The sequence below is a fragment of the Rhinolophus sinicus genome, chromosome 14 (genome assembly GCF_057876585.1).
Source record: "Rhinolophus sinicus isolate RSI-liver-muscle chromosome 14, RSI-T2T, whole genome shotgun sequence".
NCBI lineage: Eukaryota > Metazoa > Chordata > Mammalia > Chiroptera > Rhinolophidae > Rhinolophus > Rhinolophus sinicus.
In genome coordinates, this window is record NC_142514.1 from 145,871,022 (window position 1) to 145,895,149 (window position 24,128).

The window sequence follows — 24,128 nt, forward strand, 5'->3', positions numbered from 1 at the left end:
TTAACACAGACCTACTATTAGGTTGTCAACATAAGCACAGCCACAAGTTGTCTGCATTCTGCCTAAAGACGGACTGTCAGCAAATAAGTTCAGCAGGGAAGAAAAATGCACATTCTCTTTCTCATTCTCTCTCTCTCTCTCTCTCTCTCTCTCTCTCTCTCTCTCTCTCTCTCTCGCGCGCGCTCTCTCTCTCATTCTCTCTCTCCCTCCCTCCGTGTCTCTCTCTCTCTCTCCCTCCCTCCCTCTCTCCCTTCCTTCCCTGCCCCTCGCTGAGATACCCATGGCGCCCACACCTATGTATACCCGCATGACCAGACCCAGGTTCACCTGCTCTGCATACAGCTCTCTGGGGAGCAGGGCCACTGTCTTGCCTCCTCTCCAGCAATGAGACCAGGGTAACGGGGACATTCGTGGAGAATGGGAAGCTCAGATTTCAACTGGCCCTGTTACAAAAGTCCTGTATAGCCATTGGGATTTAAGCTGTCCACTCTCTCACGCATACCCTAACGCCCCCCCCCACCACCACTCTCCCCTCCCCCAAGGAAAGGTTTGCTGAATGACTCCATGACCTCTGGCAGTCTCAGTGAGTGCTTTCTCTCGGGCATATGCTGACCTATCCAGTAAGTTAAGCAGATGCTCTATAATCCTTTTAGCAATTATGTAAAAGCCCACAGGGTGGGCCTGGGCTCACCAAGGGAAGCCAGTTGCTTGGTCCAGAAGTTTGGCTCCCAAGTGAATCTGATACTCCAAGGGGAGCCAGGATCTGTGTTGCAATTTGACTCCAGCAATCGTTGCATCTGAAACACAATCTGACCACAGCACCAAAGGTCACCTCTTTGGACATTTTGTGCCTGAATGACAGTTCTCTTTCCCTCACTGTTTGGACAGGTTGAAGGACTCAAAGCCACGGCTCTTTCGCCTCGAGTCCTACGCCATGTGCTCATTTCCTTGCTTTTTAGTATCTTCATACCCTTCTCCTGCTCCCTCAACCTCCCACCCACCCTGTACTTCTCCCCACAGCCCACTCATCCCCTTCCTCTTATTGAGGCTTCTGGAATGCCTAAATTCTTATTGCTTCCAGGCCTCAAATGATTTGTAATTCTCCCTCAGAATTAGGGTTTCCAGGCGAGAATTCTCAGGAATTTTTTTCGCTTTCCCATTCCCAAATCCCCAGAAAAGTTGGTCGGGAAATCAGGAAAATCGGCTCCTTGAACCCAGGTGGTTGGTAGTATAGGCCGTCACTTTGTGGAAACGATTCATCGTGGAAACAGAAAACAGTTTATATCTCGGGATTCGGGAACGGGAAAGCGGAAAAAATTCCTGAGAACGGGCGGGAATTCCCGCCTGGAAATGCGACTCAGGATATCACTTGCCTGGCAGCCCTCTCAAGAGTGCTCCGTTCATTCTACCATATCTCAAGTTAAAAGCCTGAGGGGGAAGACATCCTCTGAGCCCCCACTGCTGTCCTTCCACCCACACAGCAAACTCCCTTCCATCCTAATCAACTGCCCTCTTCCTCCCTCATCTCTTTCAGATATTCACTAACTCTCCCCTTTATTTAGGACTTTGGTAAATATCCAACTTATCCAGCCATCGTCTAGTTAACTAATGTCCCAGTCAACATCTTGCCCACTTACTTCTTTGAGGTCAATCAACTTCACCTCTCTTTTCAGTTCAGTCACCCTTTACCTCATCTAGAACCATTCTACCTATGAGACCTGAAATGCCAATCAGCTATTACCTGATCATAACTAGCTCTCACTCTTTCAGAACATGCTCTTCAACCTCACCAAACTCCCTAAGCCTGCTCCAATCCACAGGACCCTCCGAGCTCCCCATCATTTTCAGTAACACTAGCACTAGTGCCCTAATGCCCTCCCCACCACCAATGCCTCACGTTAGGTCAATCTAGCCATTCCCAAACCGTGTTACCTGGGGTTACTTCAGTGATCAGTAACCTCAGAGGCACGCTGTAGTCCCTTTTTCCGTCACTTCCTTTCTTGTCAGCTTCCTCTTCCAGTGTCCTTGGTGACTATTTAAAATCTCCACTTCTCTCCTCAATGCCACTTACTCAATGCCTAACCCTCTTATTAACACCTTCAACTTCGCAAAGGACAAAAGAGACCATAAAGGACAAACTCCCCCAAAGTTGTATCCCCTCTACCTCCAAACTTAACTACATTATACTGATACTTCCCTGACCTTCCAACTCAGAGGAAATGAATGGCTCTTATGTATAAGGTCAACAGCTCACTCTAGATCCCACTTCTTTCTGCCTTCTCAGTATGCTCACTCCACCACGCAACTTCTTCTCCCAAATAAATGTGTGCAAATGTTTTCCATACCTAAAAAAAAAAGTCTGTCTCCCTTTTTCACTTCTGTCTCTACTTTACCTCTCATGCTCAGTTCCCTCATTTTAGCTCTTAGCCCTTCTACTTTGCTGGAATTTCTTTTCAAAGATCACCAGGGACCTCCTGATTCCCAGATCCCAGGGCTTCTCTTCATGACTCATCCTGTTTCTCCTGTGTGGCAATGTTAACATTGACCATTTGGAATTTGAAACTCTGTTAATTTCTGTGTACCACACTCTCCTATTTTTCCTCTGGCCTTTGCTTCTCACTTTCTTTCACTCATCCTCTTCTTCTCTCTCTGCTGAAAATCGTGGTATTTCCCTGGGTTCCAGATTTGTCCCCTCTTCTTTACATACTCTTCCAAGGCGATATTACAGTTATCCCAGCGACTCCTACATCTCTGTCCCCAACTCTGACGTTTCTTCTGACTTGCAGACCCGTCCATCAAAACAGACTTCAGACATCTCCTTTTAGATGCCCTAAAAGCACCTTAGATTCAACACCTCCAAATACAAACCTCACCAACTTCTGTCAGTGTTGTTGCTCCTTCGCCTGGACATCACCCCACCCCTCAAGCCCAACACTTCAACACAGCCCTCAACTTCTCCTTTGCTCTTAGCCCCCCACTTAAACCCAAATAACTTTGTATGGGGTGTCCCATACACTGTTAATGTCTAGGATAATGTCTGAATCTGTGACCCAAGACAAGTCACTGCAGAATTTCCCAGCTGAGTTGCCTCATGGAAGGCAGGACCATTTCAGCACCTAGGTCCTTTGCACTGGGGGGTTTGGTAAAAAATAAAATGGCACTAACTTACTAACTCAAAAGCAGTGATTGAGGAGTTGGAGTTCTTCTTACCAGCTCTTTGCTGAAAAGGAAAGGGACACTGGTTTTGCTGCAGACAGCCCAATTGATGAAATTCTGCACATGCTCGAACTGACGGTTGAGGACCATGATGCCCTGTAACTGCTGCTCCAGCTTCCGCTTTCTCTCATTAGTAATGCCCTGGGTACAGAGACAGAACACAGAGTCCATGATCCTGTTACTGGACTGGAGTCCACCTGCTTGGGAAGTCCGCGGGCCTGTGTGTATCAGTGTGAACACTGACGGGTGAGATGAGACCGCACCCCTGACAGGGGACAGCAGAACAGTGCTGTCGTGGGCTGCTGAGGCATGGAAGACAGGCCGGAGAAGGAGTGGGTAGATTTTATGGTACAAATATGGAAGGAGTGATAAATGAATGGGGAAATGAATAAACGTCTACATCTCTTGCATAACTTGATGACGAAGGTGGGTTGTTTCATGACTCTTCCAAGGCTATAACCCTGTATAGTTCAGGAAGGCAGTTGCCCTGGAGCCATAACATGGATGGGAGTTTGAACTAATTTTCCAGCCCTTAAGGAGCCACCCTCCCAAAGTTAGACTGGACATTTTAAGATATAGGGAGCAGGAGAGAGCTACGGAAACTATACATCCAAATTCCAGCCTAAGTGGTTTTGAGCTCTGGGACTAGTTTGATATGTGCCTGGTTTCTGAGCCAGGGAGAGCCAGAACCCATCCGTCTGACCCATCCGCCCGCATTTACCTCCAACTCTTCTATAAGCCCATTGGCCTGTTTGTTCAGCTCATTCATCAGCACCATCTTGGCCATTTTGATCTGGTTTTCCACCTTCCTGTGCTGATGCTTCACCTCAAAAATCCTGTAAACAGGATGGGACATAGCACGGTGAGCCCTTCCCTCCAGGCCTGTGACAGCAAACATAAGATCCAACAACTTGGAGGCCGCCTGTTGAGATCAGGGCCCAGCAGGCCCTTCTTCCACCACCCCACCCTTTGTATAACCCAGCCCACTCGATCTAAGTGGGCCAATGGCCCAACATGCAACCCTGTTTTCTCTAGGTAAACCGCAGATCCACACCCCGGTCAGCCCAGCAGCTAGCTCACCAGTTCACACAGCACTAGAGACATGACAGGGTGAATAAGTATGGGCATAATTTCATGTAATTTGTTGTCTTAAAAAGGAGGATGCTCCACTAAACAGTGCCATGCAGTAAAAAAAGCATAAGCAGAAACAGAAAGTAGACTAATGGCTGCCAAGAAATGGGGATGTTGGGAGAAATGGGGAGTGACTGCTAATGTGTACGGGGTTTCTTTTTGGGGTGATGAAAATGTTGTAAAAGTAGACAGTAATAATGGTTTTACAACTCTGAATATACTACAAACCACCGAATTATAAGTTTAAAAGGAAAATTTTATGGTACATGAGTTATATCTCAGTAAAGTTGTTGAGAGAGAGAACATGGGCTTTAAAGTCACACAGACCTAGCTCCCAAATCCAGCTCGGTCACTGACAAGCTGTATGAACTCAGACAAGTCACCTGACCTCTCCGAACCTCAGTCTCTTCATCAGTAAAATGGAGATAACCCAACCCAAATAATTGTAATAATTGAACAAAGTAATGCATGTATTATGCCCAATCCAGGGCCTGCCACTGATAAGCTCTCAGCACTTACTAATTCCTCTTCATAGATAAAATACCAATGATTTCATATCATTTGTAGATTTCTACAGAAAACACTGGGAAAGGGGTACCGAAAGGCCGATTACCACTGACATGTTGCACTCACAGGATAAACAGCACTCTCTTCCCCAGTTATCTACTCCATGCCCTGTGCTCCAGCACCTACCTCGGCCTATTTCACAGCCAGTTTCGGAAGGCATGCACTTGGGTCCAGACGGACTCTGATCATCCTGACCTAGCTTGGTTCTCACACAGCAAGTGACGAGCCGAAGCACGTGCACTGGCCTGAGACCTCGAAGGCCAGACATATGCCTCCAAGTCATGTGCCCACATGTGCTTGATGGCATGCCCAATATGTGAGGGGACAGAGCATTTCCAGTGCAGACAAGGTGCTAGGCTGTGCTACCTGTCCTCAATTTGCTTTGCAGAAGTCTGCAGACTGGATTTCTTATGAGCCACCTGTGTAGTCACACTTTCCAGAAGCATCCTCTGGTTTTGCAGAACTTCTTCAAGATGTCTGCACCTAGAGGATGAGGCAGAGAAGAAAAAGCTGAGGAGGGCTGAGTCTTATTCTGAGCACGCCGGCCAACCAAGAATGACGCCAGTGCGTGTCTCAGTCAGGCCAATGAAGCCTGGGATTACCTCTAGGGAAAGTCAGAGGTAGTGCAAGCTCTTGGCCCCAAGAAGCTCTTGGCTTCTCCAGAGAAGCCCCACAACAGGAGCAGAGGAAACTTCAGCCCCGGGATGCAGGTTGACTTGGGCAGGGAGAGGATTTTGCTGCACTGGGAGCCCAGCACTCTCACAAGAGGGAGAGTCCAGAGCCTGCCCAGCCCCTGTCGGGCAGCTGGCCAGCCCCACCTGTGTTCCTTGTGTTCTACCATGAGGCAGCTGTGGCACGTGAGCACATCACAGGTCTCGCAGAATAGCTTGAGCACTTCCTGTGTGTGAAGAGGACAGTACAAGGCGAAGTCCCCAGAACCACCATTCACTCCTGCCAGACAAGATGGAGAAAGTGGGCTTCTCTCAGCTCAGGAAGACATCTCAGGTATGCTCTGCGGAGCAGCCCTTGGCCCTCACAGCACACAGGGGAGACACAAAGCTTAGAGAAAAGGTGGTGCAAACAGGAGAGGCTTTTCTCCGGGCACTGAGGTTCCAGGAGCACGAGAAGGAAAGCAGCCTTAGCCTGGCTGGATTAGCCCAGCTGTCCCGTCAAGCCCCGGGCGTCCCAGTACCTGCCAGACGCTGAGGAAGGTGCTTGCTACTGCAGCACACGATCTCCTGCAGAAGAATGAATCCTCTAAAACTTAACCTAAACCTCTTCATTAACCAGGATTTTGTATGTTGGGGCTGAAACCAGCTCCCCAGCCTAGCAAGCCAGGCTCCAGACCAGATCACATGAATCATTAAATCTGGTTCCTGCGGGTGTGACAAAGGTAAAACCCCTCCCACAGTTCAAGGGCCTTGGAAAAAAACTTTCATAAAGATTGTCATTGAAAACAAAGGGCACTGGATGGACAAATGGACAGCCCTGATATAGGCTGTTCAAGTAAGTAACTAAATAGAAGTGAGGCGTGATTGCTCTACATAGAGGTGAAAGTAGGGAACTCATACAGCCTCCATGATAACTCACAACGATTCCTCCCTGCACCAGCTCACCCACTCCCACCCCCAACAGGGAGAGCCTAGAGTGATGTACGCTGTGACTGTGACTGTGGAGGAGACTTCTCTCCTGTGAGAAAGTCTCTGAGACTACCCCTCCCTCACCTGCAGCTGGGAAACAAGGTCAGAGAGCTGTTGTGCAGCGATTGGACAGAGCAGCACGGCTTCAGGGCATGTGACCTGGTGGGGAGAGCGGAGGGAGGACTGATACCTGGAGATCCCTTCTGGGCCCGGGGGAAGAGCGGCCCCCCGGGGACGGGGCCATGCCGGTGCTCCTCCGTGCACGAGCTGCACAGCCAGCGGTTGCAGTAGGTACAGAGGATGTGTGCTGCCCTCTTCTCCTTGCACTCAGAGCAGTTCTGGAAGCAGAGAGGTCAGGAGTTACTGCCATATCCTTATTTGGGCCTGCCTCTATGAGTGGTAAATGCTCTGGGAACTGGGATCCTATAGGGCGGTTCCTCCACTGTTTGGCAGTGTAGTCAGTTCTGGGGAGCTGCCTGGGAGCGACATGTGAGGGCATGTGAAGGAAAGCACCCTTTGTGGCTAAAAGAACAGTGGCCTCAGGAGCTAGTAACACAAGTGCTGTGCTGAAGATGAGGACACCCTAATGAATAAGGCAAGGATCTGCTCTCAAGGCACACAGCCTCCACGAGGTGACGGATGTTCAATGAGCAATAAAATGGAAGTGATAAAAGGAAGCAAAGGGAGCTTTCCAGGAGTTCAGTCTAGGAGGCCAGGGAAGGTTTCATAAAGAAGTGACATTTGAGTTGGATATGGAATGACAAGTAGAAGTTCACCGAGCAGACAAAGAGGAAAATGGGAGAGCACAGGCAAAAGCAGAAAGATCAACATGCCTGCAGAGAGGAGGAACCCACTGAGGTGGGGTACACAGAGAGTTGATGTAGGAAAAAGCAAGCACAGACCAACTCTCAGAGCCGTGTGTCCACCACTGGGGCTGGCTGGGCCCCAGAGCACCCAGTCCCCTCCTAGTCCAAATGCTCATTCATTTGCTCAGCAATTATCTTGCAGGGCTGGAGAAGAGGACATGTGGGAAAAATTAGCCTGTCTGTGCCTGAATAATACAGGCCACTAAACTGATGTGGATTCTGACAGCTTTCTCCTCACACTGGCATCTGGAAGACTTACGGGAGGGGGGGAAAAAGGAGAAATGCAAGATTTACTAATTAAACAATGAATGCCTGAGGGTAGAAAACATGGGACTCTGTCTCCCCATCACCCAGCACAGGGCCTATCACCTGCAAGATACTCCATTTTGATTTCCCCAACTCAAGTATTTTGATTCTCTTCTGGAGAGAAGGAAAGAAGGAAAGGAGGGAAGGAGGGAAAGAGGAAGGGAGGGAGGGAGGATGATGAGGTAAATTGACAGAGGAGTAATAAGTTGGATGGAGTGATGAATAGAGAGACGGACTTATGGACAGGAGCACTACAAATCTGTGAAGAGGATCGGCTGCTTCTTTGCTTGTCCTGACTTACCCTGACCATCTTGGATTGCCCAGCAGAAAAGCAGTGCAGAAAGAAATCTTCAGTTACATCCCTGGTAAGGTATACTTGCTTACACCCTGGACAGGAAATGAACTCTAGGAGGGGGACAGAAAGATAGCAGAATCAGGGCAACATGGCAAATTATACATAACGTAAGGTCCAGACACGAAGATTTCTAATACACAACACCAAGATATGTGCCAATGCCACTTATGCCAAAATGAACTATGATGCTATAGCCTGCACTTAACCATCTAGGTACTCTGAACATGACCATCCCAGTAGGGGTCTGCTGCACAGACCTCTTCACATCCTGGTCTCTGCCTGATCCTACCTTCCTTCTCCATCCCACAAGCCATGCTATTGCAGGCGCAGCCCTGCTCTCGTTCTGATAATCAGGTGCCTTCCTGTTGCTCCCAGTCCTCTATCCACAGCCTTGAGAACCCAGCTCTCACTATTGGCTAAGCTTCAGTGGGGCGGTTTAGGCCAGCACACAGTTCCAGCCATGAAAGTTACTTCAGAGCAGAATTACTTTAAAGATCTCAGACTAGAGCTTCCAAAAGGCCCTCGCCAGAGAAAAGCAAGGCCCCGATGCCTGCTCATCTAGTAGGTAATTTTCTCTCGTTACAGCCGATGCCAATCGGTCTGCCACTGGGGCTCAGAGAGCTTTCATTGGGCCTCCTCACCCAGCCCATGTGGGGTGTCGCACACACATGTATGTTTCACCTGTGAATGTGAAATCTTGTCTTACCCTCTCTCCCCAGAGAAATCAACGGTCTCCAATACGTTCCTCTGCATGGTGGGCTCCTGAACAAAAGTGGCATCAGACTGCCACCCAGAGACTGTAGTGACCTTCAGGCCCACCCCAAGAGCCATCAGCCTGCTGGTGCAAGGAAATGAGCCTTCTGAGCAGGAGTGGGTACCTGTGCCCAGGAACGAGAACAGCATGGAAAGGGGCTGCCAATGGCCGTGAGTGCTGCAGTCCCATCACAGGCTTCTCTGCCTTGTATCGTCGGAACGACACAGTAGCCATTGCTCTAGACTCGCACTCAAAGACCAGTTTACCACCCATGACCTTGGCTGGACAAGTCCCTTCATCTCACTTAACTCCTCTGTGCTCCAGTTTCTGCATATGTCAGAGAGAAAGGGCAAATAAGAGTTGCTGTGGGGATTAAATTAGACAATACTTGAGAAAGCACATGATCCTCCATGAACGTTGACTTTGAATTCAAAAGATTTTTCATATCCTATTCATGGTAATAACCTCAATTGTCAACTCTCCCAGGTGATGAAAGTCAGATAGTCTGAGAGGTAGACTGAAGAAATGGCCACAAATTCTTCCCCTCTGTGCATCCATGCCCTTGCAATCCTAACCATTAAAAGGTAGAGTCTGTTCTCCACCCTTTTTTTAAATTATTTTTTTCAGTTATAGTTGATGTTCAATATTATTTTATATTAGTTGCAGGTGTACAGCACAGTGGTCAGACATTTATATAATTTATGTGGTGATCCCCCAATTAGTCTGGTACCCACCTGGCACTCTTTACAGTTGTTGCAACATTACTGACTATATTTTCTATGCTGTACTTTACTTCTCCATGACTATTTTGTAACTACTAATTTGTATTTCTTAATCCCTTCACCTTTTGTCACTCAGCCACCCAAACCCCTCCCCTCCTGGCAGCCATCAGTTTGTTCTCTGTCTCTATGTGTCTGTTTCTGTTTTGTTTGTTTGTTTATTTTGTTCTTTAGATTCCACATATAAGTGAGACCATATGGTATTTGTCTTTCTCAGCCTGACTTATTTCACTTAGCATAGTGAAATAAGGTCCATCCATGTTGTCACAAATGATAAGATTTCAATAGATGACTTGATAAAGAAGATGTGGCATACATATATACAATGGAATACTACTCGGCCATAAAAAAGAATGTTCTCTGCCCTGTAAAGCTAGGCTGGCCTCATGACCTGCTTTGGCCAACAGAATGCAGCAAAAGTGACCCTGAACAAGTTCTAAGCCTAGACCTCAAGTGGCTTTGTATGATTGCTCTTGGAACAATAAGACTGCCGGTGAGTAAGCTCCGGTTAGATCACTGGAAGGTGACAGACCAGCAGAGAGTGGCCTCAGGTGCGTCAGGTGTCCCACCTGAAGCCATCAGAAGCCAGTTAGCCCCAAGTGACCCACCAGCTGAACACAGACACAGGAGTCGGCACAGCTGAGATTGGCCAGCCCGGCCCAGAGGAGCCCAGACCACACTGCCAACCTGCAGAATCCTAAATGAAATCGTTCAGTTGTTGTTTTAACCACTAAGTTTTAGAGTGGTTTATTATGCAGCAAAAGCTAACTGATAGATGCTGGGTAAATCAAAAGCCACAAATTATGCAGAATAATACTTTAATACTCTTCCTCCCCTCACCCCCCTCCCCACCAAAACAAACCTCCCCGAACCTTTAAAGAGCCATGGACGTTAATGACAGAACTAGATCTGGAATCTCCTGGATACTCTCCTGCCTGTCAAGAACAGTGGCTACAGGTGGAGAAGGACGCTCTCCACAGGTGGCAACATCCAGGGGAATCAGGTAACTGTTCCTCCCTTCCACTTGGCTCGCCCTGGGGAGACCCTCCTCATCTACCCCTAGGCCAGAAATGCTGCTCTAATGGTTGAAAATAACTTCCACAAGGCTCCCAACTCCCTGGTACCAGATGCCCACACATTAGTCATAATAACACAGCCTCATTCGCATCATGAAAAAAGAGAAATAACTGAATAGGTCAGAGAAGGCCCCATCACACATCCTCTTCCTCCCGTGGTCTTCAAGGCGCAGATCCTCAGCTTCGTGCTCAAGGCCTTTTCACGCTCGCCTTACTTCTTTCTAGTCACATCCCTAGCTTCACCTGCCACACACCTATGTCCTTGCCATGACAAATATCTCTGCTACCTCCCGAACACACCAAACCTTTGCATAACTCTGTGTGTGTCAAATGCTGCTCCCTCTCCCTGAAATACTCTTTCTTTTCAGATAAACTCCTATTCATCCTTTCAAACCTGTTCCAACTGTTCTGCCTTTGAGAAGCAAGGTTCATTTCCCTCGGGATGAGTTAATTACCCCCTCTTCTGGTACCCCCACAGCATCCTGAACCTTCTTTTAATATAACAAATATCACATTGCATTTTAACTATCTGTTCATATGTCTGCGTACAAAAATGATCCACAATTGGTGTTAAAAAATATTATTGCATGATTTTTAGCAAATTGGACAATAATGTTTCTTTTGGATTTGAGTATTCCATGTGTATTCCTTGCACTCATAGCCACTGAAAGTAATAAGAAGCCATCTGGAAGTTTTCAGGGTGATGGAAAACAAAAGCCAAACCAGGATGATAAAGGAATCATCTCTGAGGAATCAGCAGAGGTGTGGGGTTTGGGAAAGGCTCTGAATTGGGAGATTTGGGTTCCAGGCCCAGGGCTGGCACTACCAACGACCTCAGGTAAGTGACCCCTTTCTCTGAACCTTACTTTCTACATCATTAAATTGAGGGGAAGGGAATAGCAGGGGAAGTATGGATTATCCAATTCTCTCCCTCTGCCTACTGCAGCCGGGCTTCAGACATATTTCCCTGGGCAAGATGGGAAAGCACAGGCAGCCCAATAGCGGCCTGGCCGTGACCCTTGTCAGAAAGTCAGGGGACAGGCTTGTGGCTGAGGGGAGGCCTGGACCTAAAGGTTCATCCTGTCTGAAGTGGGGCTGCTGCTGCTGACAGCAGAGATGGAGAACCATGGCCGGGGTGCGAGCAAGTCCCAGGGAGGCTCTGGGGCCCAGAGTGGACAGAGAGGACATGTGATCTCTTTGTGTCACAACAACCTTGGCCACAAGTTCTTATCCACCCTCAGAAGGTCCCTAACCCCATCAAGCTGTGTCAACCTTGAGGTTTTTTAAAGAGAATTCCCCATTTTTCAACGAGGCTACCAAAACAAAACAGCAAAAAATGTTTAAGACAACTGGAATACATGAACTCTGATGGATGTGTCTAAAATACCCAAACATCTACTTACAATATTTAACATCAATATATAGTTATAGTAGTTATTAATGTATATTTAAATCACATATTACATACACTATTATTTAGATATATTGCTTTTTTTCTATTTGAATTATTCAAGCAACAGCCTTGAGCTTTTATTTCATAGACAGGAACATCAATTCTGAGAAATGTAGAGCCAGGGCCCAAAGGCCACACAACCGTCCCTAGAGGAGGTGGGGCTTCTACTTCCAGAATAAAGAAGTCACCGCCACGAGAGGTCCTCCTGGGGACCTAGGGGCCTGGTAGAGGGGCTCTGAAAGCCGAGAATGTTCAGTCTGTCTGTCACAAGAGTGAGCATTTCTGGCCCCCAGGAGGCGTGGGACAAATTTCTCTTCTACCACCACTCCCTGTACCAGGGACTTTACATGTGTTCTCTCATTTAATCATCAAGCCATCTCTGAGAGGTAGGCATTTTCCCCATTTCACAGTTGGAGAAACTGAGGCTCCAAGGAGTTGTCACCCATCAAAGATCATACAAAGCAGGGGCAGAAGTACAACTGAAACCCAAGTCTGTCTCTAAAACCCAGCCCTTTCCACTTTGCCATGCACTTCTCTAATTCAAGTGTAAATAAACAAGGTAATTTTAATTAACTAAATAATTTGATTTTACGAAAATATTCCATAATAATGATCAGACTCTAATGATGACAAAACTAGCTCTGGACCTGGAAATCCAGAAGGAACTGAAAGCCAACCCCTGCTGTGCTTAAAGTTTTAAGAAATATCACCTTTGAGAAAAGGCAAGTGGAGCAGTTTTTCTGCCTGGAGAAAATAAATCTGGGGCAGTTTCCTTCCATGACCGGCGGTTCCCACACTTTGTTACACATCTGAATCACCAGGTGCTGGTGAGCACCTCATGTCCAGTCCGCATCCCAGAGCAATTAAATCAGAGGTTCAGGACATGGGATCCAGGTAGCAGTATTTTTAAAAATTCCCCAGATGATTACAATGTACAACCGACTTTAAGGGCCAGTGCCTTAGAGAGAGCACCCCCTGCCCTGTGTCTGAGCCTGATAGCTCTGTCCCCTGTATCATGCAGCTAAGAGAGGCGGGCTCACCCAGTTTTACAGAGGCGCCAAAAAGTTACAGACTCTGAATGTAGCGCTGATATATTTCCCGCCTGGCAGAGAAGAGTGCAGACGCCCAACATACAGGAAGGTACCCTGATACCTAGGTACCCGGGCGGGTGGTGGTGAGTCGGCTGACATGTTTTGCCTCCCCTAACTCCCAGCTGCACCTCCCCTAACTCTCACTGCACTGAAGGACCCATGAGTAGGCTTAGGGTGCAGCCTGAGGTTTGGCCCCACAAGACTGCCGCTGGGGCCTGGACAGTGCGCTCACCCGGGATCAGTGAGGCAGCGAGGAAGGGGGCCGAGACTGGGTAGTCCACCCTTCAGACGTGACCGGCAGAGACAAGGCAACCTGGGCACCTGGGCATCTGGGGGCTGGGGTGGGAGAGAAATCCCCCAGAGTTCTCCGAAAGTAGCACTGGGTCAGCTCAGCCCACCAGGAGGGATACATACCCCCCAGGCGCATAAGCCTGAGCTCAGTGCTAAGCCACCCTCTGAGGGGAAGACGCCCGTCGTTCTACAGCTCCTGCCCAGGACTCCAGGAAACTTGGCAGCTGGGGCCCAAGCTCTGACTCCAACGGAGCAGTGGCACCCTCTGAGGCAGCCTCATGCTCTTCTGCCAGCTCTCACCTATAGAACCAAAGCTGGACAGACCTAGTTTTCAGACCTAGCTTTTCTCACTGCTCATCTAGCCAATCCCCTCACCGTAAGGATGGTATCATGGAGACCCAGAGAGAGGGAGGCACTGAGCTAAGAACCACAGAGCCCTTATAAAACACAGGTGGTGCCCTGAACCACTGAGCACTTCTTGATTACCTCGAGAGCCACATGTGAGACATTCTACCTCCCTATGCCCGTCAGATACTATATAAGGAGAAAAAGACATTCTGGTTGTATCCTCTGCTGGGCTGACCATCCTCACCAACGATTCCTGTCCTCCCAGCCAAGGGCAGCTCCACGGTGCTGGGCATCAGCTCAGGCCCCCACCACACAAGTCCCTGAAGCCTTCCTCTAGCCTATAGCTCAGGCCAGCACCACCTTTGAGAAACACATTGTACCCACTCCCCAGATGCCCAGTCCTTGCTAGAAAGATAGATTTTGATCCTAAGCTGACTGCTGCTCCTGCCCCTGGCTGCCAGTAGGCTTACCTGTGGCCCCTGCTGCCCTGTGATTAGAGCAATACCTGGGAGAGAAGTCAGAAGAGCGACAGGTGAGACCAGCACAGGTCCCAGAGGATGGTGCTTCCCAAGCGCCCAGCAACACCCACCCTGCATGCTGCAGCCAGCTGGGCCGCAGGGCCTAAGCCTCGGGGACCTGGGTACTGGGTAGGGTAGGGGGAGCAGCCTGGATCCTCTCCTCCTTCCTCTGATGCATCCTCAGCCAGGGCTGCATTTCTCCAGCTCACCTGAGATGCTGCTGCAAGAAAGGGCTGGGTTGACTCCTCCTGTTCCTGTTTATCTTGAAGGCTCTGCAGCAGTTTTCCCAAACTGAACAGCAAGAGGGAGACCTCAAAGAGGCGACTCTCTTCCTAGCTGCATCTCCTTCCTAATCCTCTGGGTGCCTTGGAATAGAAGCTCAGAAGGAAGAAAACGAGATTTTCAACTTTCAGGAACTAGCTCTGTCGCTCTCTGCTCAGCTCAGGAGGCCATCACTCTCAGCCTTTTAGGACTCGATCCAAAAAAAATCCTTCAGCCCTCCATGTTCCCCAAAATGACAATGCTCATGTGTGGCTGGAACCTGCCCGGATCCGGCAGCTCATTTAAATAAAGCTCATCAAAACAACAGTGTTGGTGGAGAAGTGAGTAGCTGCAGGGCCCTGGGGACCCCCTGTTTATACGTAGGAAGAATGATGCAATCTGTGTATCAAAATAGCAATCCAGAATGGAATAACAGGCTCACGCAGCAGCGGTGCCTGCACAGCCAGAGCTCAAGTTGACACACTCTGTCAGCCCCACACTGCTGCAGCACGCAGATGCCAGGCACACACTCTCACCGGATCATTCTGAAAATCAGCAGGAGCCCGAGCTATCCCTCCATGCCCCCGAAACTGAAGGAGGGTGTTGGGGGGAGGGGAAGGACTTCGACAGACATTAAAAATCTGTCTCCTACACACTCACCTGCTCCTGCCACTTCACCTGAAGTCCTAATCCTGTGACGTCACAGTCAGTTGCCATAGTGACCAATTGTCCGTCACAAGTGGAGGATTAGGACTTCAGATGGAGAAGACACACATTTTATGATGCACAAAGGTCCTGGGAGGGATCCCTTGGCAGCTAACTCCACCCCCCAGGGAGATACAGTCATACACAAGCAGGGAGAAAAGAAGGGAAGGAGTAACAGGATCAAGCGCGAGGAAGGACATCAGGATGGGGCAAGGCAGCAAGTGTAGGATAACTGCAAAAGTAGAAGACAGGAAAATTTCAAAAGCACAGAGAGGAAGTGGCAGGGAATGAGCCTGGAAAGATTGGCAGGAGAGTAAGCTCCTGAAGGACCCTGAATGCTAAGCTAAGGAGCTTGACCTTTATCCTAAAAAGCAAAGGCAGCCCAAAAAGTTCTGGGGAGAGACCGAGCTGGGTTTTATCATTAATTGGAGACAGGGGTGTCAGGGAAGAGGCTTGGGTAGTCGAGCACTAATGGGATCCTGAACCAGGGTAGAAATGGAAAGAAAGGGACAAAAGAGTCGTTTCAAAGAGAACAGACAGGATGTGACCAAAATAGGGTGTAGGGGGGAGTGGTGGTGTGTGAAGAAAAAGGAGTCAAGGGGCAGCCGGATGGCTCAGTTGGGTAGAGCGAGCTCTTAACAAGGTTGCCAGTTCAATTCCCGCCTGGGATGGTGGGCTGTGCCCCCTGCAAAGATTGAGACGGCGACTGGACTCAGGGCTGAGCTGCGCCCTCCACAACTAGTTTGAAGGACAACGACTTGGAGCTGATGGGCCCTGGAGAAACACACTGTTCCCCAATTTTAAAAACTTACACACACACACACACAAAAAAAAAGAAAAGAAAAGAAAGAAAGAAAGAAGAAAGAAAAAGGAGTCAAATGAATGGGTGGGCTGTCCTGAACAGAAAGGTAACAGGCGGAGGAAGAGGGCAGTTGCCAAATCCCATCTTACCTGTGTCCTCCTTTCTCGGGCATCCACAGCCTCTGAAGCTCAGGCCTTATCCTACCTTTGCTGGAGCAGGATTCACAACCTGGAGGGTTTGTTAGAAATCCCAAATCGACCAAATCCACATCTCTCAGGTGTGGGTGTGGGACTAGGAATCTATGTTTCTATCAAGTTTCACAAATAATTCTTAGGCATCCAGACCGGCTTGGTTCAAGGACCAGTAATCTAGAGCCAACTACAGTAGCCTCCTAGCAGGTTTTCCTGCATCCAGTCTTGTCGTCTCCAAGGCAGAATGACTTTTTAACAATACAGATTCGATCATATTCCACTGACCAAGAACTTTCAGTGGTCCTCCACTGTCTACTGAATAGCTTACATTGATCGGGAGCCTTCATAATCTGGCCCTAAATTTCCCTTCCAGAGTTCCCACTTCTCCCCTCCAAGCTATCCTATATCCCAGCCAGAAAGGCCTCCCCTCCGTGTGCCTCCTTCCTAACACTATTCCCTACCTGCGATTCCCCGACAGAGTTTTCCGGCCCTGCCTGGCTCCTGCACAGCTATTCCTACTTGATGCCACCCACAGGTTCAAATCCACCCAATTCCCCAGGCAGAGCCTGAAAAGGGCGTCAGAAAACTACAGTGCACCTGTTTTTGTAAATAAAGTTTTATTGGAAGTCATGCCTATTAATTTCCATATTGTTTATGGTTGTTTTTGTGCTGCAGTGGAAGAGTTCAGTGGTTGTAAGAGAGCCTGTATGACATGCAAAACCAAAAGTATTTATTATGTAGCCCTTTACCGAAAAAGTTGGCTGACTCCTGGCCTAAAGCAACAGCTACTTAAATTATTCCAGCCTTGCCCTTTGGAGTTCAATTCTGGTAATGGGGATCCTGCTTCTTCCCAAATCATCCCACATCTCTATGTGCTCTAGTTCTGATAACTGGGTCACATTTGAGCTGGGCCTTCAGTTGGGGGTAGGATGTTACTAACAAGGAAAGGGCATTTCAGGAGTAGGGGACATCATGAACAGGATTACAGATGTCAAAATGTGACGTCTCTTAGGGAAAGATTGGCAAAGCTAGATCACGTAGAGGAATGACAGGAGATGAGGCTCTAAAATTAGTTTGGGGTCAGCTTGGGGAGAGCCTTGAAGACCACGCTAGGTTTCTGTTCTGAAGTGCAAGCAACTGGGATCCTTTTGGGTAGTTAGAAATGCAGGCCCAGAACAGGAGAGTGATCAGAATTGAAGCTAGAAGATTTGAGAAAATAACCCACAGAGGCAAAGGGTGAAATGAGATCAGGCAGGAAGACCCAGGGCTGTGGGGCAGGGCCAGGCAGCAGATCTGAGCCAAGAGTCGGAATCTGGGCACGAGGGCAGGTGCCAGGCTGACACAGGAGATGGAGGGTCCAAAGCCTTCAGAGCCCATGCTGCTAGGAACCACTCAACTGTGAAACAAGCTTTCTGTGCCAAGAAGTACCTATGGGGGAATGCAGAAGCCACACGTAGGATGAATCTGGGCTCATCTCATCTCTCTTTTCACTTCAAATCTCAAGAGATAATCCAGGGATTGATGCACTGACATACATCATGCAAAGGCACTGTCCCCATTTCCACTGGGCCTGGACAGAGGGACAGTGGAGGAAGCAAGGGCAGTTTCCTACTCTAGGTCTGCAGTTCCTACTGGCTCTCAAGCCCAGGCAAGTCCTGGACTGGCAGGCAAGGGAGTTAGATTTTCTGGTTCTGTAAGTGACATTCAGCAGGATTCTAGCCCTTTCTGGGGCCTCCTGAAGCCCCGATGCAGTGAGGGTTTAGCGATAAGCTCTCTGGCCTCCACAGCACCTACTAGGATGGGTCCCCCTGAATGAGAGAGTTCCAGCAAACAAGAGGTCCCTCCAAGACCTGTCCTTCAATGACAGCCACCTTGAACTCCCTCCCTCAGCAAATCCGTTCTAGCTGTAGCCTTCCCAGCAGTGCTGGCAGCAGCAAGCACAGCCTCCTGCCTCCTCCCTATTACCAGGGGAAGTGCTCTCCCAGTAACGGGTACTGTTCTGAGGTGCACAGTGCTACTCCCAGGCCCCTAGAGAGCCAATTAAGGTGAGGAAACTGTTCAGGAACTAAAACACCATCCCGCTGGTCGGGCTCTGGAGCTCCAGCTTCTGCACCTGCTGCACGCCCCACTCAGCCCAGCTCAGCACCCGACCTCCACGTGGGAGAGCTGGGTCGCTGCCCACCACAGACCCCACAGTGGTAGGACACTGTTCAGCACCTGGAACAGGTAAATAGCAGTCACCTTGCCTGCCATGCTCCTGTAGGCATGGTCTCACCCACCCCCCTGCCTCCCACCCTCACCCAGGCCATTAGAGCCCCCCCAGCTGAGCTGCTCATTAATGTAGACGTTGTTTCCCTCTCTGACTCTCAGGTTGTAGCATCTTGCATCAGTTCCCTCTCTTTGGATCTTCCCAAAGCCCCAAGGCCTGTCCACTGAGGGACAGAGATTGCTCCCCCTTTCAGCATTTGTAATTTACAAAGGACATGCTGTCACCTGTCACTAGCTTCAGGAGGCATGAGGCAATGGTGATTATTCGGTGTTCTTAGAGCTCTTCAAGTCCAGCCCTGAAAGCCAGAGAAGACCCAGAATTGGGCAGACAATTAGTACTAGAGTCCAGACCAAGTTCCCGGGGCTACAACTGCCAGACCAGGGCTCAGGCCACATCTCAACTGCATCGCCCACGTTGACAACGGGAAAAGTAAAATTCCAAATTAATTCTGGAATTTAGATCTCAGAATCAAAGTCTCCTCACTAGGATTTGTCGTTTTGTAGATTTTAAGAGAAAGTATAATATTCTTTTTACTTACATGGGGAAGGAAATATCCAATTATTTGCCTTTTCTCCCCTAAAACAAACAGAGCCATAGGAGCTCTGAGAATTTTGAAGACCGATCCAGCACATAGTGAATGTCAGTTTCAGGCATGCCTGCCCCCTCAGAGCTTGCTACAGTTATTTAAAATATCACTTTGGGACTCAATGGCCAACTTTCCAGATAGAATTTGATCTGGGACCTTTTCAATTCGGCTTAAAAGGAAATAGTCCCAAGTAGGCATCCGCATTGGCTGAGTAAATCCATTTCCAGTATCAGCCTTTCTGCACAGAGCCCGCAGCTCCAGCCGCCCAACTCGCTGCAGCGCTGAGCCACCGCGTGCTCAGTACACTGCTGCCTCTGCTCTGTCCCACCACCAGCCTTCAAAGACCTTCCCAGCTGGTCTCCTCAGAGCCTGAGACCTGACGTGGACCCATTTCCTAGTGTGATGGGTTGCAGGGGAGAATCTCAGCTAGGCTGCCTTCATTAAAGATGGCTCAGCTTGCAGGGTTGGTTCTTTCCTCAAAGATTCTCCATGGAGTCTCCCCATCAGTTCAGTGATTCCAGGTGAGTGTGAAATCTCCCCTGAGCAAAGTGCAGATCACAAGCTTGGAAGACAGGGGAACTTGAATTTGACTTGACCTGACACTTAGTAGTTGTTAAACCTTAGACCTTACATAATCACAACCCCCAGGTTTTTCATCTGTAAAATGGGAATAAAACCTACTTTATAGGGTGAAGTTTGGAAAAGATAACACATGTACAAGTACCCAGTACAGTGTCTGCTCACCAGTAGGTGCCTGATAAATGTGTTCTGAATCTTACAACTCGAGGAACAGAAAGGGGCTGTGTCACAAGTGAAAAAAATCTTCTTCTAGGCAAATGCCACGGGAGATCTTTGTGGATTCACAGGTTAAATCAATTGTTCAATAAACATTCACCTCAGGCCCCCCATCCTATGGAGGTTCTGTTTTACGCTGTGGGGTTGTAGAGAGGAAAGGCACAGTCTAGCTGAATGAGAAGATGCCCAGCTCAGGCCCTCGCCCGGTGCTGAACCCCACTATAGGCCTGCAGGCCTGGGGAGGCCCTATTGAGAGATGAGGACTGAAAACTAGCTGGACAGACCCTGAGTCCAGGCACAGCCTCTCTTCCATTCCACACAGCAACTGCCCGGTGCTGCCCAACAACCAAGAGAAATCGATGTATGGAAATGGACTCATCTCTATGCAGCGTGGCCCCATCTGGCTGCAGGCATTGATGCTAGAGACCTACGTTTTTTCAGCCTCCACCTGTCTGTCCTGCCACCTCTACCTGCTCCCACATTTTACTTTTGAAAACCTCAGATTGGCAGAAATTGGATAAGCCTTTTAGGAAGTCTGTGCTCCTCCTCTGCTGGATAAAAGCTCTTTCTGAAGAACCAGACTCCAAAAGCATGGCTTCTCAAATTATGGACCAGAAATCTAAGGTCAGGTATCGGGTATCTCACTAGACTTACTGGAGATAGGCGACAGCTCTACTTCTCATTGGTCAGCTCACTTGGGCGCCATTCTTTTTCAGTCCTTCAGAAAACATTCAGTGAGAAACTGATATCACCAGTCCTAGTGCATGAAGAACCTCCCAGAGGTGCTGTTCCTTTGCCTGAACGTGAAACAATCTTCTCTTCACATCCCTGCTGCACGGTATGATTATCATCTGTTTAAGTGTCTGCCCTTTTGTAGAACATGAGTTCCTTGAAGGGAAGGACCCGGTCTTTTTATCTCTGTACCCTAAATGCCATAGAGTCTGGTACACAAAAGTCAATAAATACCTGTGAATAAAACAGACAGACACACCAACAAATTCCATACAGCATAAAGTCCTAAAATCTCCAAGTGATACAGGAAGCTTATTCCATTCTTCACCTATAAATGCAAATATAGTAGGTAACAATCGCCTGGCCTGACCATAGGACTTACTAAAGATATAAGATGCCACATATTCAAGAAATTGCCTCTGTCTCCAAAATAAGCATATTCATATCTAACAGATTTCTTCCTACTTCAGTTTCACAAGTTCTAAATAATAGTATTTTTTCCCATTGCTTGGTCTTACTATATCCTAAGCATAACGCAGAATGTTCTATGTGTATATTCTCATTTAATCTTCCTAACAATCCAAGTTAATTACTACTATCATTAACCCCACTTTATAGGCAAGAAAACTTGCCCACGCTACTTGGCTTTTAAGTGGCAGGCAGAGCAGGACTCAGACTCAGAGGCCCAGATATGCTGACACCAAAGCTTATGTTTTCAGTCTCCATTGCACTTAGAAAACTCGGCAACAAACACAATGGTTCTGATAATTGTCATTAATATGAATTTAGTTTTTTGACTTTAGAGTCAAAGTCTTGAGACATGCATATTAGTTCATGTTAAAAATCTTAAGGGAGATCAAAGACCTGAACATAAGAGCTAAAACTGTAAAACTCTTAGAAGAAAACATAGGATAAATGCTTCACACAATGGATTTGGCAATGATTTCCTGGATATCACACCAAAAGCACAGGCAACAAAAGAAAAAATAGGTAAGTTGGATTTATCAAAATTAAAACTTTTACACATTAAAGGACACTATCAACAGAATGAAAAGGCAACCTAAGGAATGGGAGAAAATATATGCAAATCATGTATCTAATAAGGGTCTAGTATTCAGAATATATAAAGAACTCCTACAATTCAACAACAACAAAAACCTGATTTAAAAAATGGGCAAAGCTAAAACTATACCATTAAACAACAACTCCCCATTTCCCACATCCCCTCCCCCCAGCCCTTAGCAACCACCATTCTACTTTCTGTCACTATGAATTTCACTGCTCTCGGTCAGTATTTGTCTTTTTGTGACAGGCTAATTTCATTTAGCATTATGTGCTCAAGATGCATTCATGTTGTAGTATGTGCCAGAATTTCCTTCCTCACTAAGGCTGAATAATATTCCATTGTATGTATATATCACATCTTGTTTATTCACTCACTTGGGTTGCTTCTACCTTTTGGCTACGGAAAATAATGCTGATATGAACGTGGGTATACAAATATCTCTTTGAATCCCTACTTTTAATTCTTTTGCGTATATACCCAAAAGTGCAATTTCTGGATCATATCGTAATGCTATTCTTTAATTTTTTAAGGAAATACCATACTGGTTTCCACAGAGATTGCACCATTTTATATTCCCACCAACAGTGCACAAGGATCCCAATTTCTCCACATCTCACCAACAATTACCATTTTCAGTTCTTTTTTTCTTTTTTTTTAATAGCAGCCATCCTAATGATCCTAATGAGATGATATTTCATTGTGGCTTTGATTTGTATTTCCTTAAAGATTAGTGATATTAAGCATCTTTTCATGTGCTTATTTGGCTATTTGTATATCTTCTCCAGGGAAATGTCTATTCAAGTCCTTTGCCATTTTTTAACTGGGTTGTTTATTTTTTATTATTGAGATGTAGGAGTTCTTTATGTATTCTGGATATTAACCCAACAGTGCTGGAACTTTTAAGACATATTTAGGATTCACTATATTGATCAGTTAAATTTATTGGATTTCTAAGAGTTCTTTCAGTAATTAGGAATGCTTATTTGCTAGAAAATTGCATCACTTAAAAAGAAAATACATTTAATTGATAAAAACAAATATTAACTAAATTTGTAAATATGTTCAAATATTAATGAAAAGCCCTTAAAAATGATTGTTAAAATTTGCCATATTTATTAATAGTGTAATATTTGTAAGCTAAAATCAAAGCTCAAGGAAGAACAAAGTTTAAGTTATAAGCTTGAAAATCATATATTCAGTTAAAAAATCAAAGTAGACCATATCTTCTGTGCTCCAAACTCTCAACAGAGACACAGAGAAGTTAAGTAGCCTGCCCAAGGGTTTAGAGGGCTCAAAATTCAGATCTAAAGACAACGCAATGTTACGCTGCCTCAAAGACAGCCTAGATTTGTGCTACAAGTCACTTTCAAAATACTGCAGACAATGAAACAAACCGAAAAGATAATGCTGCCAAATGCTGTCAACTTATTTGACTTTCTCATCCTGTAAGTTCATTCAATAGATACTCACTGCCCCTCCATAACGTGCCCTGAGCTACAATACTGAAATGAAGGAACCTGGTTCCTGTCTCTGAGGACTTCACAGTTTTCAAAGAGATTGTTTCCTAGGAAACCTGACATTCAGAAGCAAGACACAAGCTCCTCCCTGCTGGGCCACAGCTTAGACAGTGAATGGTTCACTAGTCAGCCTGTCTGTTCAAAATCTGTTCCTGACCCAGGAGCCCAGCCCATCTCCCCCTGCCTGCCTCGGAAGTTTAGTGAGCCAGGCCACGTCCTCTCCACCTAGGAAGTCAGCCAAACCTTGGATCAAAACCTTCCCAGGTTTCTTAGTCTGCTACCAATTTAAGGAAATCCCAAACATGAAAAGTCCCAGCTTACAAAACAGATATATTAGGCATCAAGAGGATTTGTTTCGTCTCACAGATTCCCCAAAGAATCGCTTTCAGCAACAAATGTCCCTTGAGCATTTAAACACTGATTCTTTCTATACCTGAAATTCAGTTCTTATGAAACAGGAAGAGACCTGTTACATAGAAAGAGGTGAACACGCGGGGCTTTTTTACTTACCGTCTGAGACAGTGCCATGAGCCTTGGCAACCTGCCCCAGCTCCTGGATCAAGCCCTGGAAGCAGTGCTTACAGAGCAAATGCTGGCCGGGTAGGAGCCGGGCACCCACGTACCGCAAGTCCAGCCGGCACAATGAGCAAGTCAGTGCCACGGCCTCCGTCTGTCCACTGCTGTGTTTCTGGTCAACTGGTGGCAGCCCCATAAAGCTCACGCCCATATTCATGCCCATGCCTGTGCCTGGGACAGGGGCTTTTCCATTGATATCCTCACGCGTGAAGCAGCGTGGAGAGCGAGTAAGCTCCA

At 47.4% G+C, this 24,128-nt stretch overlaps 1 protein-coding gene across 5 annotated transcripts in view; it reads right to left on the reverse strand.

Annotated features, from left to right (window-relative positions):
* The window catches only part of TRIM66 (tripartite motif containing 66), a 51,772-nt gene extending 27,644 nt beyond the window's left edge, over positions 1-24,128 (reverse strand). Inside the window, exons 1-9 of one of the 5 annotated variants that reach the window (XM_074335954.2) lie at positions 15,313-15,419; positions 14,601-14,769; positions 8,028-8,131; positions 6,745-6,892; positions 5,733-5,865; positions 5,281-5,397; positions 3,938-4,052; positions 3,211-3,357; positions 692-809 (exon numbers count right to left, since the gene is read on the reverse strand). In XM_074335954.2, the coding sequence (XP_074192055.2) occupies positions 692-809; positions 3,211-3,357; positions 3,938-4,052; positions 5,281-5,397; positions 5,733-5,865; positions 6,745-6,892; positions 8,028-8,036 (787 nt within the window). In that variant the 5' untranslated portion in view covers positions 8,037-8,131; positions 14,601-14,769; positions 15,313-15,419. The other 4 variants (XM_019728508.3, XM_019728498.3, XM_019728496.3 and 1 more) reach the window with 4 other exon arrangements.